The sequence below is a fragment of the Sardina pilchardus genome, chromosome 10, assembly GCF_963854185.1.
Source record: "Sardina pilchardus chromosome 10, fSarPil1.1, whole genome shotgun sequence".
Taxonomy (NCBI): Eukaryota; Metazoa; Chordata; class Actinopteri; order Clupeiformes; family Clupeidae; genus Sardina; species Sardina pilchardus.
This window is the reverse complement of record NC_085003.1, coordinates 33,461,553-33,488,991: the sequence shown is the minus strand read 5'-3', so window position 1 is coordinate 33,488,991 and position 27,439 is coordinate 33,461,553. Positions and strand designations below refer to the sequence as shown.

The window sequence follows — 27,439 nt, the reverse complement described above, 5'->3', positions numbered from 1 at the left end:
AAACCGGTTTTCTAACTGCGCATGCGGATAGCACTTCCTCCAACGTAGCACGAGTGTGCTGTGTTATGCAGCCGTATGTCGCCACCTGTTGCAGTGGATGAAACGTTGATGCCCCTATTGTTATTTATTGGAGCTCATACTCATACATCTCCCAACTACCATGAAACAGGGTATTATAACTTTAATTCCCAAACATGGCAAAGACCCCAAACTGCTAGATAATTGGAGACCAATTACTTTATTAAACACTGACTTAAATTAATTACACTTGTTTATGCTAACAGATTAAAAAATAAATTGCAGAAGGGTCAGGGATGGGCACAAATACATCAAAATGTATTTCCAAATAAAATACCAAATACCCACCTTTAAAATGTATCAAAATAAGATACAAAATACAGCAGCCAAAAAATGTATCAAAATAAACTAGAATGCATTTCCCGGTGGGAAAGTGCGAAGTGTGCTTGCTCAGACGCGCCACGACAGCGCCCGGTAGGAGACACGACCGCTTGTCCTCAGGTCAAAGCGCCAAAGTTTGGCCAAGACGCGAAGCTGCTTCGAGTTTGGCGGCGTTGCCCTCGATTGCCGAATTCTTACACTGACCTGACAAGTTGCCTAGATTCATCAGTGGTATGGCCCAGAGCACCTCCAATGTAAAAATGTAGATGTCATCCCAAAGACGTAAAGAGATATGAGCCAAAATGCATTTTTGCTAATTGCGGCGCCCCCTAGTGGCCAAATTACAACACATTTACTGAGGCTACTTTGGATGGTGTCCAAAATCATGCCGCCAAATATGGTCTCAATACCTCAAAGCGTCTCCGAGATTTGACCTCACTTCCTGTTTGGACGCTTCAACATAGAATTTGATTGGCTGTCAAGGGCTAACGCTTTGATGTATGAAAATGAAATGTACACCTCTAAGGTCTGTAGACCTTGTGTTGAATTAAGTATGAGTTGTTCACGTGTAGCCAGCATGAAACACGTAACCACTGAAGGAAGGAGGGAGCCTAATGCTAGAAGTATACTCGAAGCGCCCGGCCTGTCGCGCGACAATGTGACGTCAAAATGACGTAATTTCCTGTGTCGCTAGCCACATTTCAGCCGCGCGCCGACCTGTCGTGCACCGAACATTTGATATCAACCGCGCGCGCCAACCTCGCACGACAACTAGGAAGAGATTGAAGCCAAGCTCACGGAGCCAGTGTCCTTATACAGTCATCAACCACATAAACCACATTCAGGCATTATCATATAGCCTATCCAACATCTTAAATAAGCCCATTCATTTTTAAAACGACTGTAGTCATGAAGTTTGAATAATAGTAAGTTTGAAAAGTGGGAAGTTAACTTGGCTAGGCTGCAGCAAGAGTTGCCGTTTGGATGACTGATTTGTTTACAGTCGTGAACTACGTTGGATAAGTTAACGAAGTTACCAGTGAGAGTTGCAACAGGAGGATATTAGGGGGAAATGACTAGGACCGAGGCACATAAGTATTCCAGCAAAAGGTAAGGAAGAGATTTATTTTCAACCAAAGGATATCTGCTAGACCTAAAAAAATATATATATCTTTCCATTTAGGGAGATTACACAAGCTCATCTCATAAACGAGATGGTAGGCTAATCCTTCAGTTGTGCAAGCTAAGTCTGAAATATCAGCAAAGAAGCTAGTTGCTACTGCCATTAACGTCAATGGATACCGTGCCTCCGTTCAGGAGAATACTGCAAATTGTGTCGCGACTACCATGCGCAAGTATACATGGTTACAACGTTCCCCGTGACGTCAACATGTCGCACGACAAGTCGGGTGCGTGAACTGTACCGGGGCCTTAAGGAACTAGGCATGTTTCTAGAACAAATACGAGTAGCCTAATGTTATAGCTATTCTGTTATGCGGGAACATCCGCAGTTTACTCACTGTTGAATAAGTTGCAATGTGTTATAGCCTCAAATGGATGGTAAAATAAACAGGACGACTCACCTGTTCAAATGATGTAATAGGATAAAATTTGGTTTTGATATGTCAAAGCAACCAGGCTGTTACTGGTTAACGTTTCTGAATATGAAATCGATTTTGGATTGGTTGCATGTGATAAAAGCTGTGCCATTTCCTGTCCAGACAGCATTCATATTCAGAAATACTGTACACCGGCAACAAAGACACACACACACACACACACACAAACAACTCTTTCAAACAGAAACGTCAGTCCGTTACATCTGCCTCTTGTCCACAAACTGCATGTCGCTGAGTTGACCAGCAACGAAGACTTTCACATAAACACACACACACACACACACACTTACACACACACACATACACATCACCCCCTCAAACACAAATATCTGTCTGTTACGTCTGCCTCATGTCCACAAACTGCATGTTGCACAGTTCACCCACATCTACCCACAATTCTTTGATTTATAAATAACCCCACCATTAAAAAACTGCAATGTGTCAAATCTTATTATACAACAATTGGGTTCTATGAAGCGGTTTCTTTGTTTCTGATTGGCCGAGAGACGTTCCATGAGTTGAGATATCCCACGATAATCCACTCGGACTTTTCACAGCTAATAATAAATCACTCCGCGATACAATGTCAAATTGTCAAGTGTAAACCGAACTGTCACGTTGCATCCAAGCTGAAATACAGACGCTCAGAACATAGAATATGACGGAGGTGGATATTAGCTAGTTGGATGGCATGTAGGCTAAGTAAAATAGTGATGTTTCAAAGCTAAAAGCATGTCCTAACCAGACGCAATGCGAGCTAACGTTTATTAGGCTAGATTCTACATTGCTTGACAACGGGAGAGATAGAACTAACGACTGGCTTTTGGCCATAGCAACGTGCTTTTAGAACTAACGACTGGCCTTTGGCCATAGCAACCATCCATTTAGAACTAGTAACGGCAGTTTGTCCTGCATGAAGTAGACATTTGTGGCGGAGAGAAGTTAGTTCTACAAACAAGACAGTTTTAGCGATTTAAACGTTTACATGATAATGGGAAATTAGCGCAAAAAAGAAGTGGTAGAATTGTTGTATAAAAGCAATATAGCGCTCGTGATCGTGGGTTGTTGTTGGATATTCCCACGGGTGTTGTTCGGCCGTAGCCTCGAGGCCGGAGGCTACGGCCGAACAACACCCGTGGGAATATCTAGCAACAACCCACTCCCACTCGTGCTATATTGCTTAAATATGTATATACTGCATGGGCAATTCCATGCAAAACTGTCAAGTCCATAACCCCACACAGCATCATACTATGATGTGGATGATGATTTCTTAAAAGTTTACCATTTCGCTCTTCTTGTTTGTACAACATATTCGATGACATTGTTAACATAATCATTTGCATTATATAAATGTAACCCCCTTTTCCACTCTTATGTCTCAACATATACTGGAGTCACATTCATAAACATAAACAGGATCCTAGGTTCTCAATTTGCTGGACTCACTTTCTACCATAAAGTTAAAGAATAGTAATAACAGAAGAAAAGGTAAGAAGGTGTTGATGGCGCGATTAACTAGTGTGGTCCCTCCACTGAAGAATTTCTATACCACTGCCCTGATGGAAATATGTAAATCCTCAGAAATGTCAAGTGACTACAGTTACTTCTACCTGCTTTGATATATCATTTCATAAAAAAAAATTTGGCCATAATAATTATATTGCAATTATATCAATTCAAGTTTTCTTTGCAGCACAAACAACAATAGGCTACAGTTTACTTTACTTCAGGGCGTAATGTTAACAACTTCGTTAACATTAAGTTTGTTTGTTTGTTGTTCTGTATTGACAGCAGACGGCAGAATGCAGGTGCACGCAATGGATATGTTTTTAAAGAGAGTGCATTCGCTTCCACATGAACCTCGGAATGTGCTGCACCAGAACAAAGACACTGAATGCTATGCTTTCTATCGTGCGTGTGGCTCGTTTTTCAGATTTGTTTGCTAAATTTAAAAAAGCCACACAATTTAACAGAGTCGCTCATTCTAGCCTGCAAATGGTTAAAGTGATGCTAGGGCCAGATGCTGCATAAGAAATGGAAAAACTCCACTGACCAGTTGGCCTTGCCAGTTGATCGCTAACGTGAGATACGTGGATGATGAGATTTCAGATCATTTTATTTGGCAAAGAACTGGACAATGCTACCGGAGATGAGATGTTCAGGGTAACAGAATTGTTGCCTGCTTTACAAATCATGAGCGTACAGGGGAGCTACATCCGGTGCAGAACTGAAGTGTTGAATTAGCTTCCACTATTAAAGTAGCTATAACAGATGTGGGAGATGGACCAGTCATCTAAAATGAATTGTACGCGTCGCGAACGGAACGCTTCAGTTACGCGTCCAGTATAGCTTTCCAGTTAAGTTAGCAGGGATATGTGTAGTTTGCACTGACGGGGCAGCATCGATGACAGGTCAAGTCAAGCTTCATAACGAAAGCCAAGCAGAAAAATCCTGCCATGGTAGCGACACATTGAGTGTCGGAAAACTCTTAACTGTAAAAAAAATATATATGCCCCCGACCTTGCTTTGAATCAAGTCGTAAAAATAGTTAATTATAGCCTATGTTAAGTCACGTCCCCTTCAAACACAATTACCCTATCCTCTGCAATGAAATGGGTATCCAAAATATCACATATGTTAAAGGCCGTATTGCAAGGTTTGCATTATTAAACAAATTTGCATTAGGTACTACTCATCTAAACTGTTATCCATTGTAGGCCTATTTGACGTTGCAATGATTTGAGGTTTGCAATGATTCTTCTTTCCCCCTCAATGTACTCTATTGCGTCACGTTGGGGACCACTGAACAAGCCCCCTTGAGATTGACATGAGAGAGGAGTAAAGAGAAACGGGCAAGACACGGTTCAGCAGTAAAAAGTGCAGATTATAGATAGATACATAGATATATACAGATATCCTAGATAGATACAGTATATAGACATATAGATATATATCACGTCACATTTTGCTGGTTGGGGGTGGCCTGACCAGCGATCACGCAGTCCACCACTGCAGTTTACATGGAATAGCACTGCCTTGCCTAGCCTACCACACGCACCTGCCATACACAGCTTACTTTCTCCCTGTCTTGGTAAGCCATACCCTGACGGTGTCAATGACAATCAATCAGGAGGAGTAGTTATTGAAAATAATCACGCTTTAGACATGACCAGCCTACTTGGCAGCAGCTTGCAACAGGGGGATTCATAGGTGGCACATAGACCATACAGCTAGCATGAATGCAAATATTTTTAGATCTTCTGACTAAGTTTACTGTACTTATTCAAACGACATCAGCACCACTGCCACTGGATATAAAGCAAACATTGACTTTCACTTGGTGCTTCATTGACTGTAAAAAAGTATAATAATATTATCTATGCACTGCCTGATGTAGACTAGCTTGACTTGCTAGCTCGATGAGTTGCGAAATGATATCAGCAACACGTACTCGTTCCATATTAAACTTAGGCTACAGTTAACATAGTTTGGCTTTCCAGGCTACTTGGACCATGCATTTAATTACCTTTCACTGCCTTCACGTCTGCCAGGCTCCAAACTGTCTTCATAACAGCAGTTGCAATTCAGTATAAACAGCCTCGGTAAAGTTAAAACCAACTAGCGATGCTAGTCGCGATTAGCATTTGAACTGCAGTTAGGTAACCTACCCTCATAACTAGACGGCTTCCCAGGCTACTTGGACCATGCATTTCATTACCTTTCACTGCCTTCACGTCTGCCAGGCTCCAAACTGTCTTCATAACAGCAGTTGCAATTCAGTACAAACAGCCTCGGTAAAGTTAAAACCAACTAGCGATGCTAGTCGCGATTAGCATTTGAACTGCAGTTAGCTAACATACCCTCATAACTAGACCTCTCAAATTCCGAAAAATGCATTAAAATAACATTGGACTACGTTGTTATTTTTGTTAAACCTTAGGGTGGCTATGATATAAATGGTGTAACGAAATTTGAAGTGTAAATATACAAACTTCATGAAAGTGTAAGCCACAACCTTTTCCTACAGGAGTACATGGAAAACATAACCCCATAACCTCCATAAGGAGACCTCCCCAAATTCAGAAACATTTATTAAATTGAAATGGACAACGACGTTATCTTTGGTAAACTCTTAGGTGGCTATGATATAAATTATGTGACGAAATTCGAAGTCTAAACACACTTACTGTTGAAAGTGTAACTGCGATTTCCATAGGACTAAATTCTAATTAAAATCCTCGTTGCCTCACGCACACCACTCTACTTCCGGTATTTCGCCTGCTTTGTGGGGGTGTCATATGATCCTCTGAGTGAAATACCCAGAATGCTCAGGTCAATACAAATGATCCAAAACACACCGTCACTGAGAAACATCGTGTGATTGTCTACTATATATAACAACTGAACACACATAATATTTAACAGCGAGTAAGTCCGTACTTGTCCCTCGGGACCATGGCATCTCTAAGAATTACCCAGTCTCAAGGTGAGACAACGATGCGGACAAGCCTAGAATTACACCATTGATATATAGCTGCGGAACATCCCATGTCTGTCAATCGAGAATTGAATAATATCGGGTTTGAAATCATGATGTCATTGAACTGTATGCGTCGGCCTTGAAACAATACTGTGCTGTGGCGGACACATCAATACCTTTTACAAGAATGGCAATAAATAGATTTTTTTTTTAAAATATCAACATTGTATCTTAAATCACTCTGAAATGTCCTTTTGGCATGACCTAAAGCAATTTAAGATGAGCTATTCCGATTAATAGTATACATTCACCAACACTCACGTTTTTGCTAATTATAGAGCCATCGACAGACCAAATAACACCAAATTTATTGGGGGTGCTTTGAATGGGGTCTCAAGTCATCCCACCAAATATGGCTTTCATACGTCACAGCATATCCAAGATAGGCGCACTTCCTGTTTGGCGGCTTCGCTCGCTGAATTTAATTGGTTATCACAGGCGAACGCTTGGACGTATGAAGACGAAATCAAGGCGGTTGATCCACCTTGGTCTGTAGATCACGCGTGTCAAGTTTCATGACGATCGGATAAACTATGCGGCCAGGGTAGCTTTACTTTGACTTTGAACAAAATTCAAAATGGCGGAAAATCCATCATGGCGGAAAATTACATCACATGGTGCGTTGGAATCAGCTGAGTCAGAGGATTCCAATGGTATAAGTTTTATCAATATCGGCCATACGGATCAAAAGTTACGGGCATGAACATGTTTTCCATCTTTGACCAGTTGGTGGCGCTAGAGCGTGAGAGTGGCGAGCATGAAACCTGGTGGTGTCAATCAGGGTAGTCTCCTCTATCAGCATACCAAATTTCATGACTTTATGTCTTACGGTTTGGGCTACAGGTGGAAAAATGTGTGGGCATCAGCGCTCAAAAGTCGCTTTTCCATTCATTCCTATGGGGAAAAATCGACCGGAAAAACTGGAATAACGGGAGAACGACAAGGCGTATCGAAAAGCTTTATACAAGCCACCATCCTCGCATCAGGACGCACGCGTGAGAAGTGGAACGGCGTCTCTAGCTCCAAATCCCTAGGACAAGATAGGGAGACAAAAATGTTCCGCAAGATAAATAAATTTGATAATAATAGGAAGAACAATAGTGTGCTGCTTTCAGCAAGCACACTAAATACTGTATTTTTGTATTTTCAAAATACTACAAAATACTTCTTTCTAAAAGCCTATACTAGGCTTGCTGAGACACCCATAATTCTAGAGGATCCAGTCTTTCTCTAAAGCTTCTGGCTTGAAATTGAATTTAAATAAATGTGAGTTAATGCCTATCTATCAATGTAATCTAACAGAGGCCTACACTATTCCCATCAAATCTTCAGTTAAATATTTAGGTATAGGCTACATATTTCGAGTGACCCAACTGCCAGATTTAGCAAACTTGTTTCAACTGAGTAAAAGATCATGAACTAACAGTTTGTTTTCTTGTGTTCTTTTTTTTAGGTTCTTCATCTCCTAGATACAGTGGATGTGGAATATTTCGATGCTGTTTGTTAGTTTGTTAATTTATCAATAAAAGACATTCTATATTGTGATGAATTCCTTCTCTTCAAAGTTTAATAAAACAATTAATTTAATACATAATCTCAACATGAAACAACAATACAGAAGTTAAATTAGTTTATAGCCTATGGATTAAGGATGGGATGTGACTGAAGTTCATATGTGAGTCAAGGCAGATGCAAATACTTTTGGCAATATAGAGTATGAAGACTTAGGTCAAATATCTACCATGCTGCTTATTGGTAAGTGTCTTAAATGAACATATGTAAAGCCTTATATTGATATAATGGTAACACTTTACATTACAGATCGGTAATAAGTGGGTAATGTTATGGTAATATATATGCAATTTCATGGTAATAATAACAATTAATGTGTAATTTCTAGACAAATACTGTGCAATTACCATGCAACAACAATGCAAATAACTTGGGTAAAATAAAATGGTAATAACTGCTGCAAATATGTACCTAAGCAATAAATATTTAGGATTTACTTATTGTGACATAATATTTCTGTAATTATACCAACATGATGGTGCTATGAAGGACTAAATTATATAGTAACTTCTAAGTGTTATGGCACAATTATACACAGTGGTCAAAGTTTTTGTAGTAGTTAGTTTGATGATAAAATGTGAAAAAGACAAAATAGTATTTTACAGCCCAGTTATTGTGAAATTACCTCATTTATTTCATCATAACAACAGATAACAGGTCACACTTTATGTCACAATAAATAAATCCGAAATATCTATTGCTTCGGTAAGTACATATTTACAGCAGTTATTACCATTTTATTTTACCCTTAAATCCGAGTAATCTGCATTGTTGTTGTATGGTAATTGAACAGTAATTGTCTAGAAATTACACATTAATTATTTGTAATATGTGGTTTAAAACTATTATTACCATTAAATTGCATACATATTACCATAACATTACCCACTTATTACCGATCTGTAATGTAAAGTGTACCGATATAATGAGCCCATTTCATGTATAGGCCACAAAGTAGATACGCCTACCATACACCCCCAACCCCCTTTTCTAACAAAACCATGCGTTTCTGAAGGTTTGGATGTGTAAACTATGAATATGAATAACATTCAGATAAGAGAACTATACAGCATGCTCACACACACACACACACACACACACACACACACACACACACACAAATACACAAGAACTACAGCAAACACACAATAGCACAATAGCAATAACAACACTTTTGTTTTTGCCCCCATAATCATGAGCTGAACTCAAAGAGCTAAGATATATATAATATTCGTAAATCTGTGTTAATGAGCACTTCTCCTTTGCCAATATAACCCATCCACCTAATAGGTGTAGCCTGCTAATTAGACAACGTGATTACTTCACAGGTGTGCCTTGTGACTGCTACAAAAGACCTCTAAAATGTGCAGTTCCATCACAGCACAATGCCACAGATGTTGCAAGCTTTGAGGGAGCAGACAATTGGCTGCTCCTTCTGGCTACAGGAATGTTCATTTCTCTACCATAAGCCGTCTCCAAAGGTGTTTCAGAGAATTTGGCAGTACATCCAACCAGCCTCACAACCACAGACCATGTGTGAGCACACCAGCCCAGGGCCTCTACCATACATAGCATCTTCACCTCCAAGATCATCTGAGACCCACCACCCGAACAGCTGCTGCAACAATCGGTTGGCCAGCATATCACCAATCATGTCACACGCAGGATGCTCTGGATCATATTATCAAATTTTCCGATGATACAGTTAGTTAGCTTACTGGAGGTTGGTGACAGCCCTTCAATTTACTTAAACGAAATAGAGTCTTTCAAAATCTGGTGTGAGACACATCATCTCACCTTAAATGTAAACAAAACTAAAGAGATGGACGCAAGAGTGATGCAATGGACGCAATAGCGATGTGTACTCATGAACCATTACATCTCGTCAATAGCGAAATTGAACAGGTGTCTTCCTATAAGTACCTGGGTATCTACATGGATAATCTGCTAAAATAGAATGTGCATGTTGATTATCTATGCTCAAAATTAGGTAAAAGACTGCACTTCCTGGGGAGACTCAGGATCTTTGGTGTAAACAAAAAGATCATGGAGCTATTCTACAATGCTGGAATGTTTGATTAGATATGGGATGGCAGCCTGGTATGGATCTCTCACTGTGCAGAGCAAAACAAAATTAGAGAAAGTAGTCAAGACCTCAATGAAAGTGGTATAGCTAAACATCACTATCCCTCCCTTCAATTCATATTCGAAAAAGTAGTAAACCGGGCACACAGCATTCTTGATGATCCTCCCCATATCCTCTACTCTGAATATGAATTACTACCATCTGGGAGATGTTTTAGAGTCAGTGGATTCAAAAGCAACCGCTACAAGCTCTCTTTTATCCCAACCTCAATAAAAACTATTAAATGAATTCATGAAACAAGAACAAAAACAATTGAACAAAAAACAAACGCACGATACTTGCATAGTTCATTTGTGCACCTGAGGTTTACAGTCCACCGTGGTCGATGGATTGGGGGAAGAACTGTGTTCCTTGTACTGCTAGCATAGTAATGGCTGCTGCTGCTGATAATGTATTCTGGATTGTCATCTATATTATATTCCTGAGTATAGGGGGGTTATATGAGTTTTTGGGAATGTGCAATACCAAGGGAAATGTGCAATATCAGTAGGGAGATGTGCAATATTAAGATTAAGGTCGAAGGAGGGGCTGTGCAATACAATGGAGCCAAGTGAAATTATGACAAGTGATGTTTTTTACTGTGAACAATTAATTTATTCAGGCTTTGTATGCATATTTATTGTGTTTTTAAGTACAGGGGTTCTATGAATTTCAAAAGGAAATTGTGCAATGCCAAGGGAAATACCCCATATGTTGTTGAGAATGTGCAATGCCTAAGAAAATGTGCAATATCAATACAGGGAGATGTGCAATATCAATGTGTTTTTTGAGAATGTGCAATACCAAGGGAATGTGCAATAGGCCTATACCAGGGCAAAAAGAGGGACTGTGCAATATAATGGAGAAAAGTGTAACTATATAACAAGTGATGGTTTTCACAATGACAAGAGAAGTTTTAGATGCTGATAATTTATTTATTATTGTGATGAATTCAACATGTCTTGTATCTTTGAGGTTTGAGCATAGGGGTAGGCTCATCTATGAACCTTTTGGGAAAAGTGCATTATTATTGTTATTGATTACTATGTCTGCCGTGCCCACTGTAATTCCATTCTGTTGTCTTCTGTTGTCTATGTGGTATGCGTATGCGTGAAGTGGTGTTTTGTTTTTATGACAAGCAGTTGTATGCAGCACTGTAATGCCCAAGACAAATTTCCCTTCTGGGACAATGAAGTTCATCTTATCTTATCTTATCTTATCTTAAATCACAGCTAAGATGCTCCTACTTTGCCACCCGACTAAGTGGCCTGTCCTGATAAATGATACTAATGTGGCTAGCCTGTCCTGATCATAATGTCCGTAGGCCTATAGCTGGCATGTTTCCCTGTTACCCTGGAGTACACACAACCAGAGGAGCAAAGAGAGGCGCTTACCTCAGCATCTTGGCTTCACCCACCACCGAGGCCCTACCGTTGTCCGCAGCCTTTTCTGTCTGCCTGCGTCGCAGCAGTTTCAACAGCTACCATCAGAAAGAATGCCCCCCCCCCCCCCAACTCACAGTAAGCCCTAACTACTGATAGCTGACAAAACAGCTAGACCATCTAACGGTCACTCGGCCATCTAACTGTCACCTACAGTACTTCTTTGCTAGTAGTAGTGCACTACACTGCTGCACTAACATTGGACACACTTTGATTTAATCCCTTTTTGTAAATCGCTTTGGATAAACACATGAGCTGAATGACGAAATGTCCTGTAAATGTATCATAATGTAATGTTATGCAAATGTAAATGTATCAGTAATGTAAATGTAAATGTATCGGCCATTCACCTGTCATGGCCTGGGATGGAACCATTTGAAACTGGATACAACCATTACGCAATACATTTAAATTATGCAAAAGCCATTCTTCTCCCATTGTACACCGCAGACTGTGCGAGAACAGCTGACTACTTCAGTTGAGCAGTTACTGTAACCGTTAAGAGGACAGGAGTCAGATAGTAGGTGGACATCAGAGACAGCGATATTTCACCTGCTGTAGTGTAGCCTGTGTCCCACTGCGTCTCGCCTACTAACGTGATATCAGCTCCCTCACACTGAGAGCCTATGGCGCAACGCCAGGCCTTTTCCTGCTTCCTTCCTGCATCCTCCCTTGCTGTCTCTCACACACACAAACCATTCTGAAGGAGAGCCATGAGCGACTGACTCACACCCACAAAAGGCCCTGAGGTCCACGGGATGGATCTGCCTCTATTACAGTATGGCATCACGGGCCCTTATCCGGTCCAAACGAAATAAATAGACTTCTTTACGTCAACATGACGTCGTCGCAGGTTCAGTACCGCGGAGAGTACCCTCCGGTGCCCGAAGTACCCGCTCGCTCTGAGGGTGGAGTCTGAGAGGAGGATGAGCGGAGCGAATGGATGGCATATCGCGAGAGTTTGAGGGGACGCTTGTTGGCTGGTATCGCAGGACATCACATCGGCCGCTATTCCTCACACTGTGCGAAACCTCAGAATCGTGACGCGGGCGAAGCTTCACACACTAACCTTCAGCAATCAAGGAAATGATAAAAGCCATCCGGAAAACTAAAGCACAGACATCGACGATTTACTAAAATTAGCTCATGCAGTTTTTATGAAAACATATTTGTAAGAAGCTATAGAAATTGCATGCTTGCCGCCTAACAGAAAAGACGCGGACAGCATTCTCCACCGAGGTCTGTTTGTGCAATTTCATCCATTCGATTAAGATTTTCATTTAACAGTATTGTGAGTCTGTGTATCACGAACATTGTGAGTAGTCTTCTCCGTCGATGTAGGCTTAATCACATGCGACCTAAGGAATCGGGTCTCGGGTGTAGGCATATGATGTCCGGCATCATTCTGAAGGGCGCTATTGCCGTCGACCTCAATCTTGATTTTAGACATCTCCAAGCACATCGGAATAGCATCGCTACGTAGTACAGTGTTTTGCCTAACTGTGTTATTATGGAGATGAGGATGTTTTTGATGAGGATGCGAGGTGCCTCCCTGCGTCCTGACATCTGTATAGTGTTATTATTTCATTATTTGTTACCTTTGCTCACACTGAATGCCCTTCATAGCTATAGCCTACTTTCAAACCATCGCAAGGCAGCCTAAACACGCCTAGAATAAACAGGCTACTCTGTGTCAGGCATCATCCAGCCCAGTGTCTATGTGTTGGTATGCATAACGTTACGGTCGACGGGCAGGTGAAGCGCTGAAGCTAACCGAAATTGTTCTCAGGGTCGTTGCTCCTCTAAATGTAGGCTACAATATTCACCAGCACCAGTGTTTGTGCAGGCTGTTACATAGATCTTCAGGCCACATATCTCTTATTCTAGATCTGTATATTTCCAGCCTGTGTTTTCGCTCACACATTATGGCAACCGTGACTTCAGGAGGAAGAACTGTTTTGCCTTTTGAATAGAGTAGGCTACACTTGGATCTAACAGCATTCTTCCACAGTGGGTTTCCCAAGTGAACAACACAGCAAGTCTGGTCTCTGCATCATGTCCTGTGATGGTGTTATGAACTGTGTGGTCCAGTGATCTGAAATGATGTTTATTCTCCAGGCAGCTGGACACATCAACTGACATACAGAGGAGAAAGATCCAGCTGTCGCTATGGCAGGTGTGTATGTTTAACAGTGTTGGTTCATTCTAATATATTTCAGACCAAACTAATCAACGTGGCAGATAACTGGCACTGCAGCTGATGTTCATGGAAATGATTTGATTTCTTTGCAGAAAACAACTTCCCACCTTTACCCAAGTTCATCCCTCTGAGGCCATGTTTCTATCAGGACTTCGAAGAGATCCCGGACCAGAGACGCACCATGTGCAAGCGCCTCTACTACCTGTGGATATGTGAGTCCGTCAGCCACAGGACAGGGGCGACACACACACACACACACACACACACACACACACACACACACACACACACACACTGTAGCCTCCTGAGCAGTGCTCTGCATACTTGTGAACTCCAAACGTTTGTCTTAACTGTGTGTTGGAGGGAATAGAGCTGCTGACCACACTAAATTTAACCCATGGCGTGCCAGTCTCCAGAGTTGTAATGTCACTCGTGTTGACACTCAAAACAAGGACTCTCAAAGCGATCTGGTTTAGCAAGATCTCCAGACCAGGTGTGTGTGGCTGTGGAACGAATGCTGTTCTACAGTACATGTTTACCCAAGAGACCTACGAGCTGTTGCACATGCAGGAGACATTGAATGTTGGTGTTTCTGTGTAAGACACTGTCACATTACAAATCATGGGTAACATTCACCTCCATTTGAAATGATGCATAACGTTTACTTCCTTTTGCTACTGCTGTGGCTTGGATGTAACAGGGCCGTTCAGCTTCAGGTATTTTATATATATTTTAGAGAGATGTTTTTACCACTTAGGGTTCTAGTGCCCATAGGAGAATGTAGTGGATACTTATTCTAGAGTGTTAACTTATAGTTATAGTATATAGTATAGTATAGTGTTATATATATATATATGGTATTGATTAGAGTATAGTATAGTATAGTGATATATACAGTATATGGTATTGATTAGAGTATAGTATAGTGATATATATATTATTGATTAGAGTATAGTATAGTATAGTGATATATAAATGGTATTGATTAGAGTATAGTATAGTATAGTGATATATATATTATTGATTAGAGTATAGTATAGTATAGTGATATATAAATGGTATTGATTAGAGTATAGTATAGTATAATGATATATATATGATATTGATTAGAGTATAGTATAGTATAGTGATATATAAATGGTATTGATTAGAGTTAGCTTTAGATGTCCACCACCCTTGTGTGTGCTAGAGAAACGCTGTCATGTGAGCGCTGTCATAATAACGCTGTCATAGTAACGCTGTCATAGTAACGCTGTCATGTGAGCGCTCAGCGTGAGGTCAGCAGCTGACTCAGAAGGTTCCGTGGTGCTTCTCTTTCCTCTCAGTGAACAGCGCTACTCTGGCGGTGAATCTGATTGGTTGCCTGGCATGGATGTGTGGCGGGGGCGGGGCTACTAACTTCGGCATGGCGATCCTGTGGCTGATCCTGTTCACGCCCTGCTCCTACGTCTGCTGGTTCCGACCCATTTACAAGGCCTTCAAGTGAGCTCCGCACCACGCCACGCCACCACACGCTACACCACACGCTACACCACCACACGCTACACGCTACACCACCACACGCTACACCACACGCTACACCACCACACGCTACACCACCACACACTACACCACCACACGCTACACCACACGCTACACCACCACACACTACACCACCACACGCTACACCACACGCTACACCACCACACGCTACACCACCACACACTACACCACCACACGCTACACCACATGCTACACCACCACACACTACACCACACGCTACACCACCACACACTACACCACCACACGCTACACGCTACACCACCACACGCTACACCACACGCTACACCACCACACGCTACACCACCACACACTACACCACCACACGCTACACGCTACACCACCACACGCTACACCACACGCTACACCACCACACGCTACACCACCACACGCTACACCACCACACACTACACCACCACACGCTACACCACATGCTACACCACCACACACTACACCACACGCTACACCACCACACACTACACCACCACACACTACACCACCACACACTAAACCACACACTACACCACCACACGCTACACCACTACACGCTACACCACACGCTACACCACCACACACTACACCACCACACGATACACCACACACCACCACACGCTACACCACCACACACTACACCACCACACGCTACACCACCACACCTACACCACCACACGCTACACCACCACATGCTACACCATCACACACTACTCGTTACACAACCACATGCTTCACCACCACACGCTACACCACACGCTACACCACCACACACTACACCACACGCTACACCACCACACGCTACACCACCACACGCTACACCACCACACACTACACCACACGCTACACCACCACACGCTACACCACCACACACTACACCACACGCCACGCCACGCCACCACACACTACACCACACGCAACACCACCACACCTTCACCACCACACGCTACACCACACGCTACACCACCACACACGCTACACCATCACACACTACACCACCACACACTACACCACACGCTACACCACCACACGCTACACCGCTACACGCTACACCACCACACGCTACACCACCACACACTACACCACACGCTACACCACCACACACTACACCACATGCAACACCACCACACCTTCACCACCACACGCTACACCACACGCTACACCACCACACACTACACCACACGCTACACCACCACACGCTACACCACCACACGCCATGCCACCACACACTACACCACAAGCTACACCACCACAAGCTACACCACCACACGCTACACCACCACACGCTACACCGCTACACGCTACACCACTACACACACCACACGCTACACCACCACACGATACACCATACACCACCACACACTAGACCACCACACACTACACGCTATACAACACGCTACACCACCACACGCTACACAACCACACGCTACACCACCACACACACCACAGGCTACACCACCACATGCTACACACTGCACCACCACACACTACACGCTACACGACACACTACACCACCACGCGGTACACCACCACACGTTACACGCTACATGCTACACCATCACACGCTACACCACCACATGTTACATGCTACACCACCACACGCTACATGCTACACAACACGCTACACCACCACACGCTACACGCTACATCACCACGCACCACACACTACATGCTACATGCCACACCACCACACGTTACACCACCACACACTTCACGCTACACCACCACACACTACATGCTACATGACACACTACACCACCACACGCTACACCACATGCTACACGCTACACGACCACACGCTACACCACCACATGATACACTACACGCTACACCACCACACACTACACGCTAAAGTTTAACCACCACACGCTACACCACCACACGCTACACCACACATGCTACTACCACATGCTACATCACCACATGCTACACCACCACACGCTACACCACACATGCTACTACCACATGCTACACCACCACACGCTACACCACACATGCTACTACCACATGCTACATCACCACATGCTACACCACCACATGCTACACCACCACATGCTACACCCTACACCACACGCTACACCACCACACGCTACACCACACATGCTACTACCACATGCTACACCACCACACGCTACACCACACATGCTACTACCACATGCTACACCACCACACGCTACACCACACATGCTACTACCACATGCTACATCACCACATGCTACACCACCACACGCTACACCACACATGCTACTACCACATGCTACACCACCACACGCTACACCACACATGCTACTACCACATGCTACTACCACATGCTACACCACCACATGCTACACCACCACATGCTACACCCTACACCACACGCTACACCACCACACGCTACACCACACATGTCTGCTGGGGGGTTAATGCAGAGGTCCTCAAAGTGTGGGGCGGGTCACCAGTAGGGTTTTTTTGTGGCTTTCTTTAGTAATACATTTCTCTTTTGACAAGGAAGATCATAGATTCCAAACAAAATAGCCACACACAAACATAAGAGTCATAAGTCTAGCGGACGGAAATATAATGTGAAACCAAAGTGCAAAACATATTTCGTTATTACCATTTTGCTGGGTTGATGGGGTCAGGTGGGGAATGAAATTTAAGGGTTAAGGGACCTGACCTCCGACCTCTGAGCTGCTCTCATGCCTGACTGTGTGTCCCTCTCTGCTCCCTGTAGGACCGACAGCTCCTTCAACTTCATGGCGTTCTTCTTTGTCTTCATGGCCCAGGTGGTGATCAGCATCATCCAGACTGTGGGCATCCCTGGCTGGGGAGTGTGGTAAGGAGGGGGGGGGGGGGGGCGGTGACTGGGGAGTGTGGTAAGGGGGGGTGGGGGGGGGGCTGGGGAGTGTGGTAAGGGGGGGGGGACTGGGGAGTGTGGTAAGGAGGGGGGTGGGACTGGGGAGTGTGGTTATAACACTACTGTTCCTACAGACACGTGTCCTTACTGCTCTTATAACACTACTGTTCCTACAGACACGTGTCCTCACTGCTCTTATAACACTACTGTTCCTACAGACACGTGTCCTCACTGCTCTTATAACACTACTGTTCCTACAGACACGTGTCCTTACTGCTTATATGTACATTATTCTTGCTACTCTTATAAGGCTCCTGCTACTACACTGCACATGTCTGTACATGTTGTTCATACTACATACAGTAGCCATATGTATAGTCTGCTCTTATAAGACTACTGCTAATACACTGCACATATTTATATTTAATGTATATCACTGTCTACAGGGCACTGTACTGTATATGCTGTCCTGTCTGTGCACCACTTATCTGTACTGTCCCTGCTGAAAAAAACAGCAAGAAACCAGCTTAGGCTGGTAGCTGGTTTTGGCTGGTCTTTGCTGGTCTTTGCCCAATACACAGTTATTATTGCTGGTCTTTGCTAGTGTAGCTGGTTAGGCCACCAGCTAGACATGCTGGCGTGACCATCTGAGGAAGCTGGTCGTGCTGGTGTGACCAGCCTGTCGTTTGGGATACAACTGGTTTAAGATGGTCATGCTGGTGACCAGCCTGTCAAGCTTGACAAAGATGGTCAAGCTGGTTTTCTAGAATAACCAACATAAGCTGGCGTGGCCAGTAAAAACCAGCCATGTAGACCAGCAACACCAACTAAAATGACCAGCTTAAGGTGGTACGACAATCAAAACCAGCTGAATTACCATCATAAGCTGGGTAAACCAGCTGAAGGTGTGTTTTCGCGAGAGTTTTGCTGGTCTAGCTGGTTAACCATCAAAGGGTGGTCAAATAAGCTGGTTAACAAGCTGGTCAACCAGCAAACCACCTTTAGCTGGTCAGGCTGGTTTTTTCAGCAGGGGTATCACATGCCACTTTTCTGCTTTTTTGGTTAGACAGGTGACTCTGTCAGCCTCTCAGCCAATCAGACCTCATTATCTGTCACGTGTCTCTGAGGCCAGGGTGGGAAAATAGACCACTAGTAGGTTAGTGGGTTAGAAACGCAAAAGAGTTGCCGACCCACATGCAGGTGCGGGTGCAGTGCTGGTGTGGAGAATGACGAACTTAACAGTGCGCTAAACTAACAGTGGGGCAAATTACTAACAGTGTGGTAAACGACTAATAGTGGGTCAAATTACCAATAGTGGGGCAAATTACTAATACCATAGTGGGGAAAACTACTAATAGTGGGGCAAATTACTAGTAGTGGGGCAAATGACTAGTAGTGGGGCAAATGACTAACGAGGGGGGGGGGGGGTATTAAAATAATTTTAAAAAACAATGCAATAATAAATAATAACTAGAAAAGCACTCAAAGAGCGCAGACCTCCGCCTGTAGTGTTCTTCCTCGGTTGTCATACATTTGAACCTCAACTATTCAATATATATTATATTATATTCAGATGTGTAAGTGGGATTGGCTGGCAATAATAGAGCCGTGATGGTCGGATACTCTGGCTAAGCAATCAGTACGTTCTCATTTATCACAGCATCTTGGCGCTAATATCATTGGAAAACTTTCATTGATCATCTTCTGATGTGTGATGATATGTTCCTAAATTAAAGGTCATTAGTGTGACCTTTGTTCCTTTCTGTGTGCCTGCGTGCGTTCTGTTGTGGTCTGCTGTGCTAAGTATCCGTTGCCCTAACATGGTGTGCGTGTGGTGTGTGGCTGCCCTAACATGGTGTGCGTGTGGTGTGCGGTTGCCCTAACATGGTGTGCGTGTGGTGTGTGGTTGCCCTAACATGGTGTGCGTGTGGTGTGCGGTTGCCCTAACATGGTGTGCGTGTGGTGTGTGGCTGCCCTAACATGGTGTGCGTGTGGTGTGTGGTTGCCCTAACATGGTGTGCGTGTGGTGTGTGGTTGCCCTAACATGGTGTGCGTGTGGTGTGTGGTTGCCCTAACATGGTGTGTGTGTGGTGTGTGCGTGTGGTGTGTGCGTGTGGTGTGTGGCTGCCCTAACATGGTGTGTGTGTGGTGTGTGCGTGTGGTGTGCGGCTGCCCTAACATGGTGTGTGTGTGGTGTGTGGTTGCTTGCAGTGGCTGGCCTAACATGGTGTGTGTGTGTGGTGTGTGGTTGCTTGCAGTGGCTGGCTGGCTACCCTAACATGGTGTGTGTGTGGTGTGTGTGGTGTGTGGCTGCCCTAACATGGTGTGTGTGTGTGGTGTGGTTGCTTGCAGTGGCTGGCCTAACATGGTGTGTGTGTGGTGTGTGCGTGTGGTGTGTGGCTGCCCTAACATGGTGTGCGTGTGGTGTGTGCGTGTGGTGTGTGTGTGTGGTGTGTGGCTGCCCTAACATGGTGTGTATGTGTGGTGTGTGGTTGCTTGCAGTGGCTGGCTGGCTACCATCACCTTCTTCAGTACCAACGTTGGCTCTGCGGTGGTCATGCTGATCCCGACCATCATGTTCACGGCCATGGCTGTGCTCTCCTTCATCGCCCTCACTAAGGTAGGACTCTCCGTGCTCTCCTTCACTAGCTCCTGTATGCACGCTGTGTGTGTGGTTCATAACGCTGTATGTGTGTGTGTGTGTGTGTGTGTGTCAGGTTTATAACCCTGTATGGGGGGAGTTCTGCCATTCACGCATAAGATTTTTTTACACACTTGAGTGACACACCTGTGTGTTACGCACATTCTACCATTCCCGCTTCTGTCACACACACAGACGCAAGTCTGAATGAACAGGGCGGCCTTATGAAAGACGCGGGATTTATTTAAAAAACAACTGATTCACCACCTCCTAAATTTGGGTTGATATGAAAATGTAGAACGTAGAGTATCTCATTGACCTTCTGAATGCCATTTCAATCCAGAAAGAGAACAGAAAGTATTTTGAAAGCATGGTGAACAGCCTACAGTAAAATGGCGTGTTATCACAGCCTTACAAAGAACTGACTTAATGAAATGTCACTTTTGCTTTGAGGTTTGTTTATAAAGAGACACAACGGGCTTAAAGTGTAAGTCCGGCAAAAATTTAAAAAAGAGCACAAAAAAGAGTTTTTCTGAATGAAAATACATCAACTATTCTCGTTGATCACGCAGTACAGAGCTAGCACGGGCAAGAGCTAGAGCCCAAAATAGCAAACAGTGGGTTAGCAGAGGGCTTGCAGCCATACGCTTTCAAATTCGCATTTTTAAACCACTAACATTCCTCAAAACAGCGCCAAACCTCGTCAGCAGCTTGCTCTAGGTGTCTACACATAAACTGAAGCACCAATCCATCTGTAAACTTTGGAATAGTTTGTATACACTTAGAATCAGTTTGAGACAGCAACCCTATCTGAAGCACAGAAAAGTCACGTGAGATCTCACACTTTTGTCGATGTCGGCCTACTGCCGACATCGAGCAATATGCTGTTTCACCTTGTAGTGGCGCTCGACCTTAATCCAGCCCTCGGGAGTGTGTAGCTGAAGAAGTGTTTAAGCCAGCGGCAGAATGCACACAAGAGTTGGACACATAAGAAAGTCCTTCTCCCCAAGTGTGTGTTTGTGTCAGGTCCATAACCCTGTATGTGTGTGTGTTTGTGTGTGTCAGGTCCATAACCCTGTATGTGTGTGTGTTTGTGTCAGGTCCATAACCCTGTATGTGTGTGTGTGTTTGTGTGTGTCAGGTCCATAACCCTGTATGTGTGTGTGTTTGTGTGTGTCAGGTTCATAACCCTGTATGTGTGTGTGTTTGTGTGTGTCAGGTCCATAACCCTGTATGTGTGTGTGTTTGTGTGTGTCAGGTCCATAACCCTGTATGTGTGTGTGTTTGTGTGTGTCAGGTCCATAACCCTGTATGTGTGTGTGTTTGTGTGTGTCAGGTCCATAACCCTGTATGTGTGTGTGTTTGTGTCAGGTCCATAACCCTGTATGTATGTGTGTGTGTTTGTGTGTGTCAGGTCCATAACCCTGTATGTGTGTGTGTTTGTGTCAGGTCCATAACCCTGTATGTGTGTGTGTGTTTGTGTGTGTCAGGTCCATAACCCTGTATGTGTGTGTGTTTGTGTCAGGTCCATAACCCTGTATGTGTGTGTGTTTGTGTGTGTCAGGTGAGGTCCATAACCCTGTATGTGTGTGTGTGTTTGTGTGTGTCAGGTGCATAACCCTGTATGTGTGTGTGTTTGTGTGTGTCAGGTCCATAACCCTGTATGTGTGTTTGTGTGTGTCAGGTGCATAACCCTGTATGTGTGTGTATGTGTGTGTGTTTGTGTCAGGTCCATAACCCTGTATGTGTGTGTGTGTTTGTGTGTGTCAGGTCCATAACCCTGTATGTGTGTGTGTTTGTGTGTGTTTATGTCAGGTCCATAACCCTGTATGTGTGTGTGTGTTTGTGTGTGTCAGGTGAGGTCCATAACCCTGTGTGTGTGTGTGTGTTTGTGTGTGTCAGGTGCATAACTTCTACCGTGGCAGCGGCGGCAGCATGAGCAAGGCGCAGGAGGAGTGGACCACGGGCGCCTGGAAGAACCCCCACGTGCAGGAGGCCGCGCAGCAGGCCGCTATGGGGGCGGCCCAGGGGGCCATGCAGGGGCAGCAGCAGCAGTACTCCGCCGCCCCCACCTACAACTACGACGAGCCCATGTAGTCCGCCACGGGGGGGGGGGGGGGGGGTGTATGGGAATGGGGGGAGGGTACGGGGTGGGTAAGGGCAGAATTAGATATCAACTAAGAGTTGGGGTTCCTCTATTGTAAGAACACATTAGATCATGCACACACACATGGCTGTGTGTCTCAACGAGTGGTCGTATCACGTGTTTCCTTCAGTTTTTAAAAAGTAAACGTTTAGCAGAAGGTGTGTGTGTAACCTGTGGTATACATTAGTGTATATGACGTGTGAAAGCTCTTGTGGTACTCTGAGAACGTTAGTGGATATGACACGCGATAGCTTTTCAACAGGACTTCCTGTGCCGGCACATTCCCGCAGCCCTCTGTGCTCTTGCGTGCAGACCGTCGCCCACACACACTACGGTGGCCGAGCGCTTGTGCCCGCGGCCCTGCGTCAGCAGACAGCGTGGCCAATCAGCTACACCCATCCCACCCCACCACCACCCACCCACTCAGCCACCCGAGTGCTTCTGCGAGGAGCCGAGTGTGTCTGAGGTCTTATCTATTCATCTGAGTCAGGAAGGGTCTCTGGCTGACCCACGTGATCTCACCACCATTGTGTACCACTGCAGCGGTGGGCATAGTCAGGCAACACCATTGTGTACCACTGCAGCGGTGGGCACAGTCAGGCAACACCATTGTGTACCACTGCAGCGGTGGGCATAGTCAGGACTCCACTCGCCCCTACACCTTTCAGTGCAGCATCCAGTGGCCTTATCAGAGGTCTTAAAGGAGTTTTGATATCGTTTTCTCACATATTATTTGTTGTGATATGTTGTTGATGTTTTTATTTATATGTTAGATGTTTATGTTTTTGTTGTTGATGTGAATCAGGCCTGCGGGCCGTGTGGCTTGGGTAGGCCAATCCAAACCTGTGTATAGTGTTAAGTGGTTCTTACCTCAGTGTTCCTAGATGCCCCGCCCCCACCGGTGTCCTCAGTGTTCCGAGATGCCCCGCCCCCACCGGTGTCCTCAGTGTTCCTAGATGCCCCGCCCCCGCAGGTGTCCTCAGTGTTCCGAGATGCCCCGCCCCCGCAGGTGTCCTCAGTGTTCCGAGATGCCCCGCCCCTGCAGGTGTCCTCAGTGTTCCGAGATGCCCCGCCCCCACAGGTGTCCTCAGTGTTCCGAGATGCCCCGCCCCCGCAGGTGTCCTCAGTGGCCTGTGGTGGACTGAGGGTGCGTCAATCTGACCCACTCTGGACACTCTAATTTACAAACACACCCTGAGATGCGCCAGAGCACATTTCCCGCTAGATCACTCTCATGTTAGCGGCCAGTCTGATGCAATAGCGTCTGTTAACTTCTCTGTTAGCGTCCGGTCTGATGCAATAGTGTCTGTTAGCTTCTCTGTTAGCGTCCGGTCTGATGCAATAGCGTCTGTTAGCTTCTCTGTTAGCGTCCGGTCTGATGCAATAGCGTCTGTTAGCTTCTCTGTTAGCGTCCGGTCTGATGCAATAGCGTCTGTTAGCTTCTCTGTTAGCGTCCGGTCTGATGCAATAGCGTCTGTTAGCGTCCTGCTGTTCCACCACCACTAAGCGCCCTCTAGAGGCCAGCCCCGGCCTCTCTTTCTGCATGTTGCTATAAGTTGCGCAATTCTTCAGAAAAAGCTCGTTTGACCTCGTGATATGGCTCATTGTTGCTTCATGCGGATTTTCCAAACGTGTGGTTGGTTTACAGGGACCTTGTAAAGCAGAGGGTTATTCCCTGCAGCGAAAGCACATGCCCTATATTGAGCCAATGGGAGCTCTACATGCCCTATATTGAGCCAATGGGAGCTCTTCAGGCGTTTTATCAACATTAGTGAGTCACCAGTTCAGAAGCCCAGAGTGGCCCAAAGCAGAGGGAGGATAACTTGACTGGCTCTCATTGGCCTGTGGACATGTTGGTCAACAGACTTTTGTTTACATAGTTGTCACATCCGTCTGTTTGGCCAAACAGGCAAGTGTGAAGCCTGTGATGTGTCAAAGCCCACTTCCTGTGACATCACATCCTTGTCCTCAGAGGTTCCGTATGGGCTCGTGCACTAGCTTTCGTCATGTTGGCAAACCAGTTTCCTGTTTGTTGACATAGCCGTCAACGAGCGCTTGAAAAGCAGTGCTTCAGTTGTACCAAAGTGTGTGCTCACCGAAAACCCTTCCCTCCTAATGTTGTGTATCCACTGCAGGCAGGACGGAGTGTTTAGGAAAAAGATGAAATGTTTTCTGTTTTGGCTTTGACACATCACGACTTGAAGCGGCACACAGCTCCATAGCGTCCTCAGGGACATCACGACTGGCGTGCGTTGCGTCTCATACGTTTTGGTACAGCTAAAGCACTAATCTGCACAAATCTTGTTCACAGGAGACTAGTTTGCCGACTTCAAGTAAGCTCGTGGACAGAGCCTGTATACCTGGCAAGGCGGGGACGAGAGGATATGTAAAATAGCCAATGCAAAATGATCCACAAGATGAAAAAATCCAACTAGACGCATGCGACTCTGGGGGCTGTGAGAGAGCTGGAGACATCAGGTGTTGCAGGAGGTGTCGTGTTAGCGTGTGCAGCTAGCGCTGGGGGCTGGGCTGAGCTCCGTGTGCTGCAGGAGGTGTCGTGTTAGCATGTGCAGCTAGCGCTGGGGGCTGGGCTGAGCTCCGTGTGCTGCTGGAGACGATACTCTGTACATACTGTAGGATGACATCACTCATTAGTGCAGGTGTGTGACACAGTGCCAGTCAGCTCCTGCTGTGAGCTCATTGGAGGGGTGTCTTGCCCTTCTCTCTTTTTTTTTTTCAATATGATGTTTTTTGGTTTCTATTTTTTGTGTACATTTGTGTGTGTGTGTGTGTGTGTGTGTGTGCAAGTGTTTGTTCCTTAGCTGTGGGGTTTAATGAGCCTTGGTTGGATGGGGGATGAGCTCCATCTGTAGGCCTGGCTGAGTGTGCATCTCCACAGCCCAGACGAGGAGGACTGCAGCGCTAGTTCCTCATCTCACCTCTCTGTGTAAACAGAGCGCCCTCCAGTGGAAGCTAAACGCCATTGCGTCCTACAACTCCAGTTCTGTGTTCAACACTGGGGTCTCCCTCTCATGCAGTCTGTACTCTACCATCTGCACCAGCCAATCAACAGCCCTCTCCTCCCAGCCAAGCCCCATTGCCCACGCCAGTACTACGATCTTAACTATGACCTTACTATGATCTTAACGCGTCAGTATCCACACTGTTAAATAGATGGAGCCATTCTTTATGTAAGAACAATAGAACAAAAAAAGATAGTCTTCTATGTATAGTGTGTCAAGTTTGTGAATTTATAAACTGTAACTTGAACCAACCTGTGAGCCATGTATATGTCGGACACAGTGTGTGTGTGTGTAGGTATGCATGTGCCTGCGTGCGTGTGTGTGTGTGTGTGTGTGTGTGTGTGTGTGTGTGTGTGTGTGTGTGTGTGTGTATGTGTGTGTACGTGTGTGTGTTGATGTAATTTCTGTGACCCTACCCTTTATGGAATGTATTGTAGTCTTGGGGACGAGCTACAGTTCATTTGCCAGATGTGTTGAGTGTTTGTACAGTAGGGGCTCACAGCTTTTAAACGCCATCACGTGACTCATGGGTCCCCTGGTCAAGCTCCCGTATACTGCACATGATTCTACTCTGTATATTGTTTATAGTATAATCCTATACTAGTAGTATGGTACTGTGTGAGGACAATGTTTATGGGGATTTGGGACGCAAGTGTGATCTTCTCTAATCTGTTGTAAACAAATGGTTCATTTATAAGCATGACACCCTGAGAACTGCCGCTGGACTTTCAGAAGAATTGCTTTTGGTTGTTTTTGTTACTTTTGTATTATTTTTCTTCTCCCTGGTCGATAGTAAACTGATATTGTTGCAGTCTCCTTGCCGCTTCGCCTGCTCTCCCACTTGCTCCTCCTCCCAGAGGAACTGGGCTCATGGTAATATCGTGTGAGTGACTCAACTAATGTCCCAGATAAACACTGGTGATGCAATAACATGTGAATTGACCTTTAAAGGTGTGGGTTTTTGAACATTCTAACGTAAGATTCCATTCCGCAACAATTAAAGGTTCTAAAATTCTATGTTCAATCAGAGAGGGTTAAAGCGGAGCCATACAAACACAACGCTATGAATTGTAGGTAATTCTCTTGAGTAAAGCGTCCACATATGCTGACTTGGGCCAAGGGCTTGGAAAGGGTGTGCATGAGCCCTCAAGCACTTCACAATCTCACAGTGGGACAGCCCTAAACCCCCACACACACACAGCCCTCAACCCTCACGCATACACACACACACATACACACACACATACAGCCCTAAACCCTCATATTGTACACGCACACACACACGCACACACACACATACAGCTCTAAACCCTCACTAAGTTCGTGGAGACCACGCATCACAGTGTGTGAGTGTGTAAGG

At 45.0% G+C, this 27,439-nt stretch overlaps 1 protein-coding gene across 1 annotated transcript; it reads left to right on the top strand.

Annotated features, from left to right (window-relative positions):
• The first annotated feature begins 12,569 nt into the window (after positions 1-12,569).
• scamp5a (secretory carrier membrane protein 5a) lies at positions 12,570-23,017 on the top strand. The gene is made up of 7 exons (XM_062547969.1): positions 12,570-12,939; positions 13,819-13,876; positions 13,993-14,112; positions 15,226-15,382; positions 18,147-18,248; positions 20,772-20,889; positions 22,813-23,017. Exons 2-7 carry the CDS (start codon positions 13,870-13,872, stop codon positions 23,005-23,007), a joined length of 699 nt encoding a protein of 232 aa, XP_062403953.1. The 5' UTR covers positions 12,570-12,939; positions 13,819-13,869; the 3' UTR covers positions 23,008-23,017.
• The last annotated feature ends 4,422 nt before the right edge of the window (positions 23,018-27,439 follow it).

Excerpts from the sequence above, each read along its gene's own strand:
- scamp5a (XM_062547969.1), top strand. Across the intron at positions 15,383-18,146 it reads CCCATTTACAAGGCCTTCAA|GACCGACAGCTCCTTCAACT; the intron begins GTGAGCTCCGCA and ends TGCTCCCTGTAG. Across the intron at positions 20,890-22,812 it reads CCTTCATCGCCCTCACTAAG|GTGCATAACTTCTACCGTGG; the intron begins GTAGGACTCTCC and ends TGTGTGTGTCAG.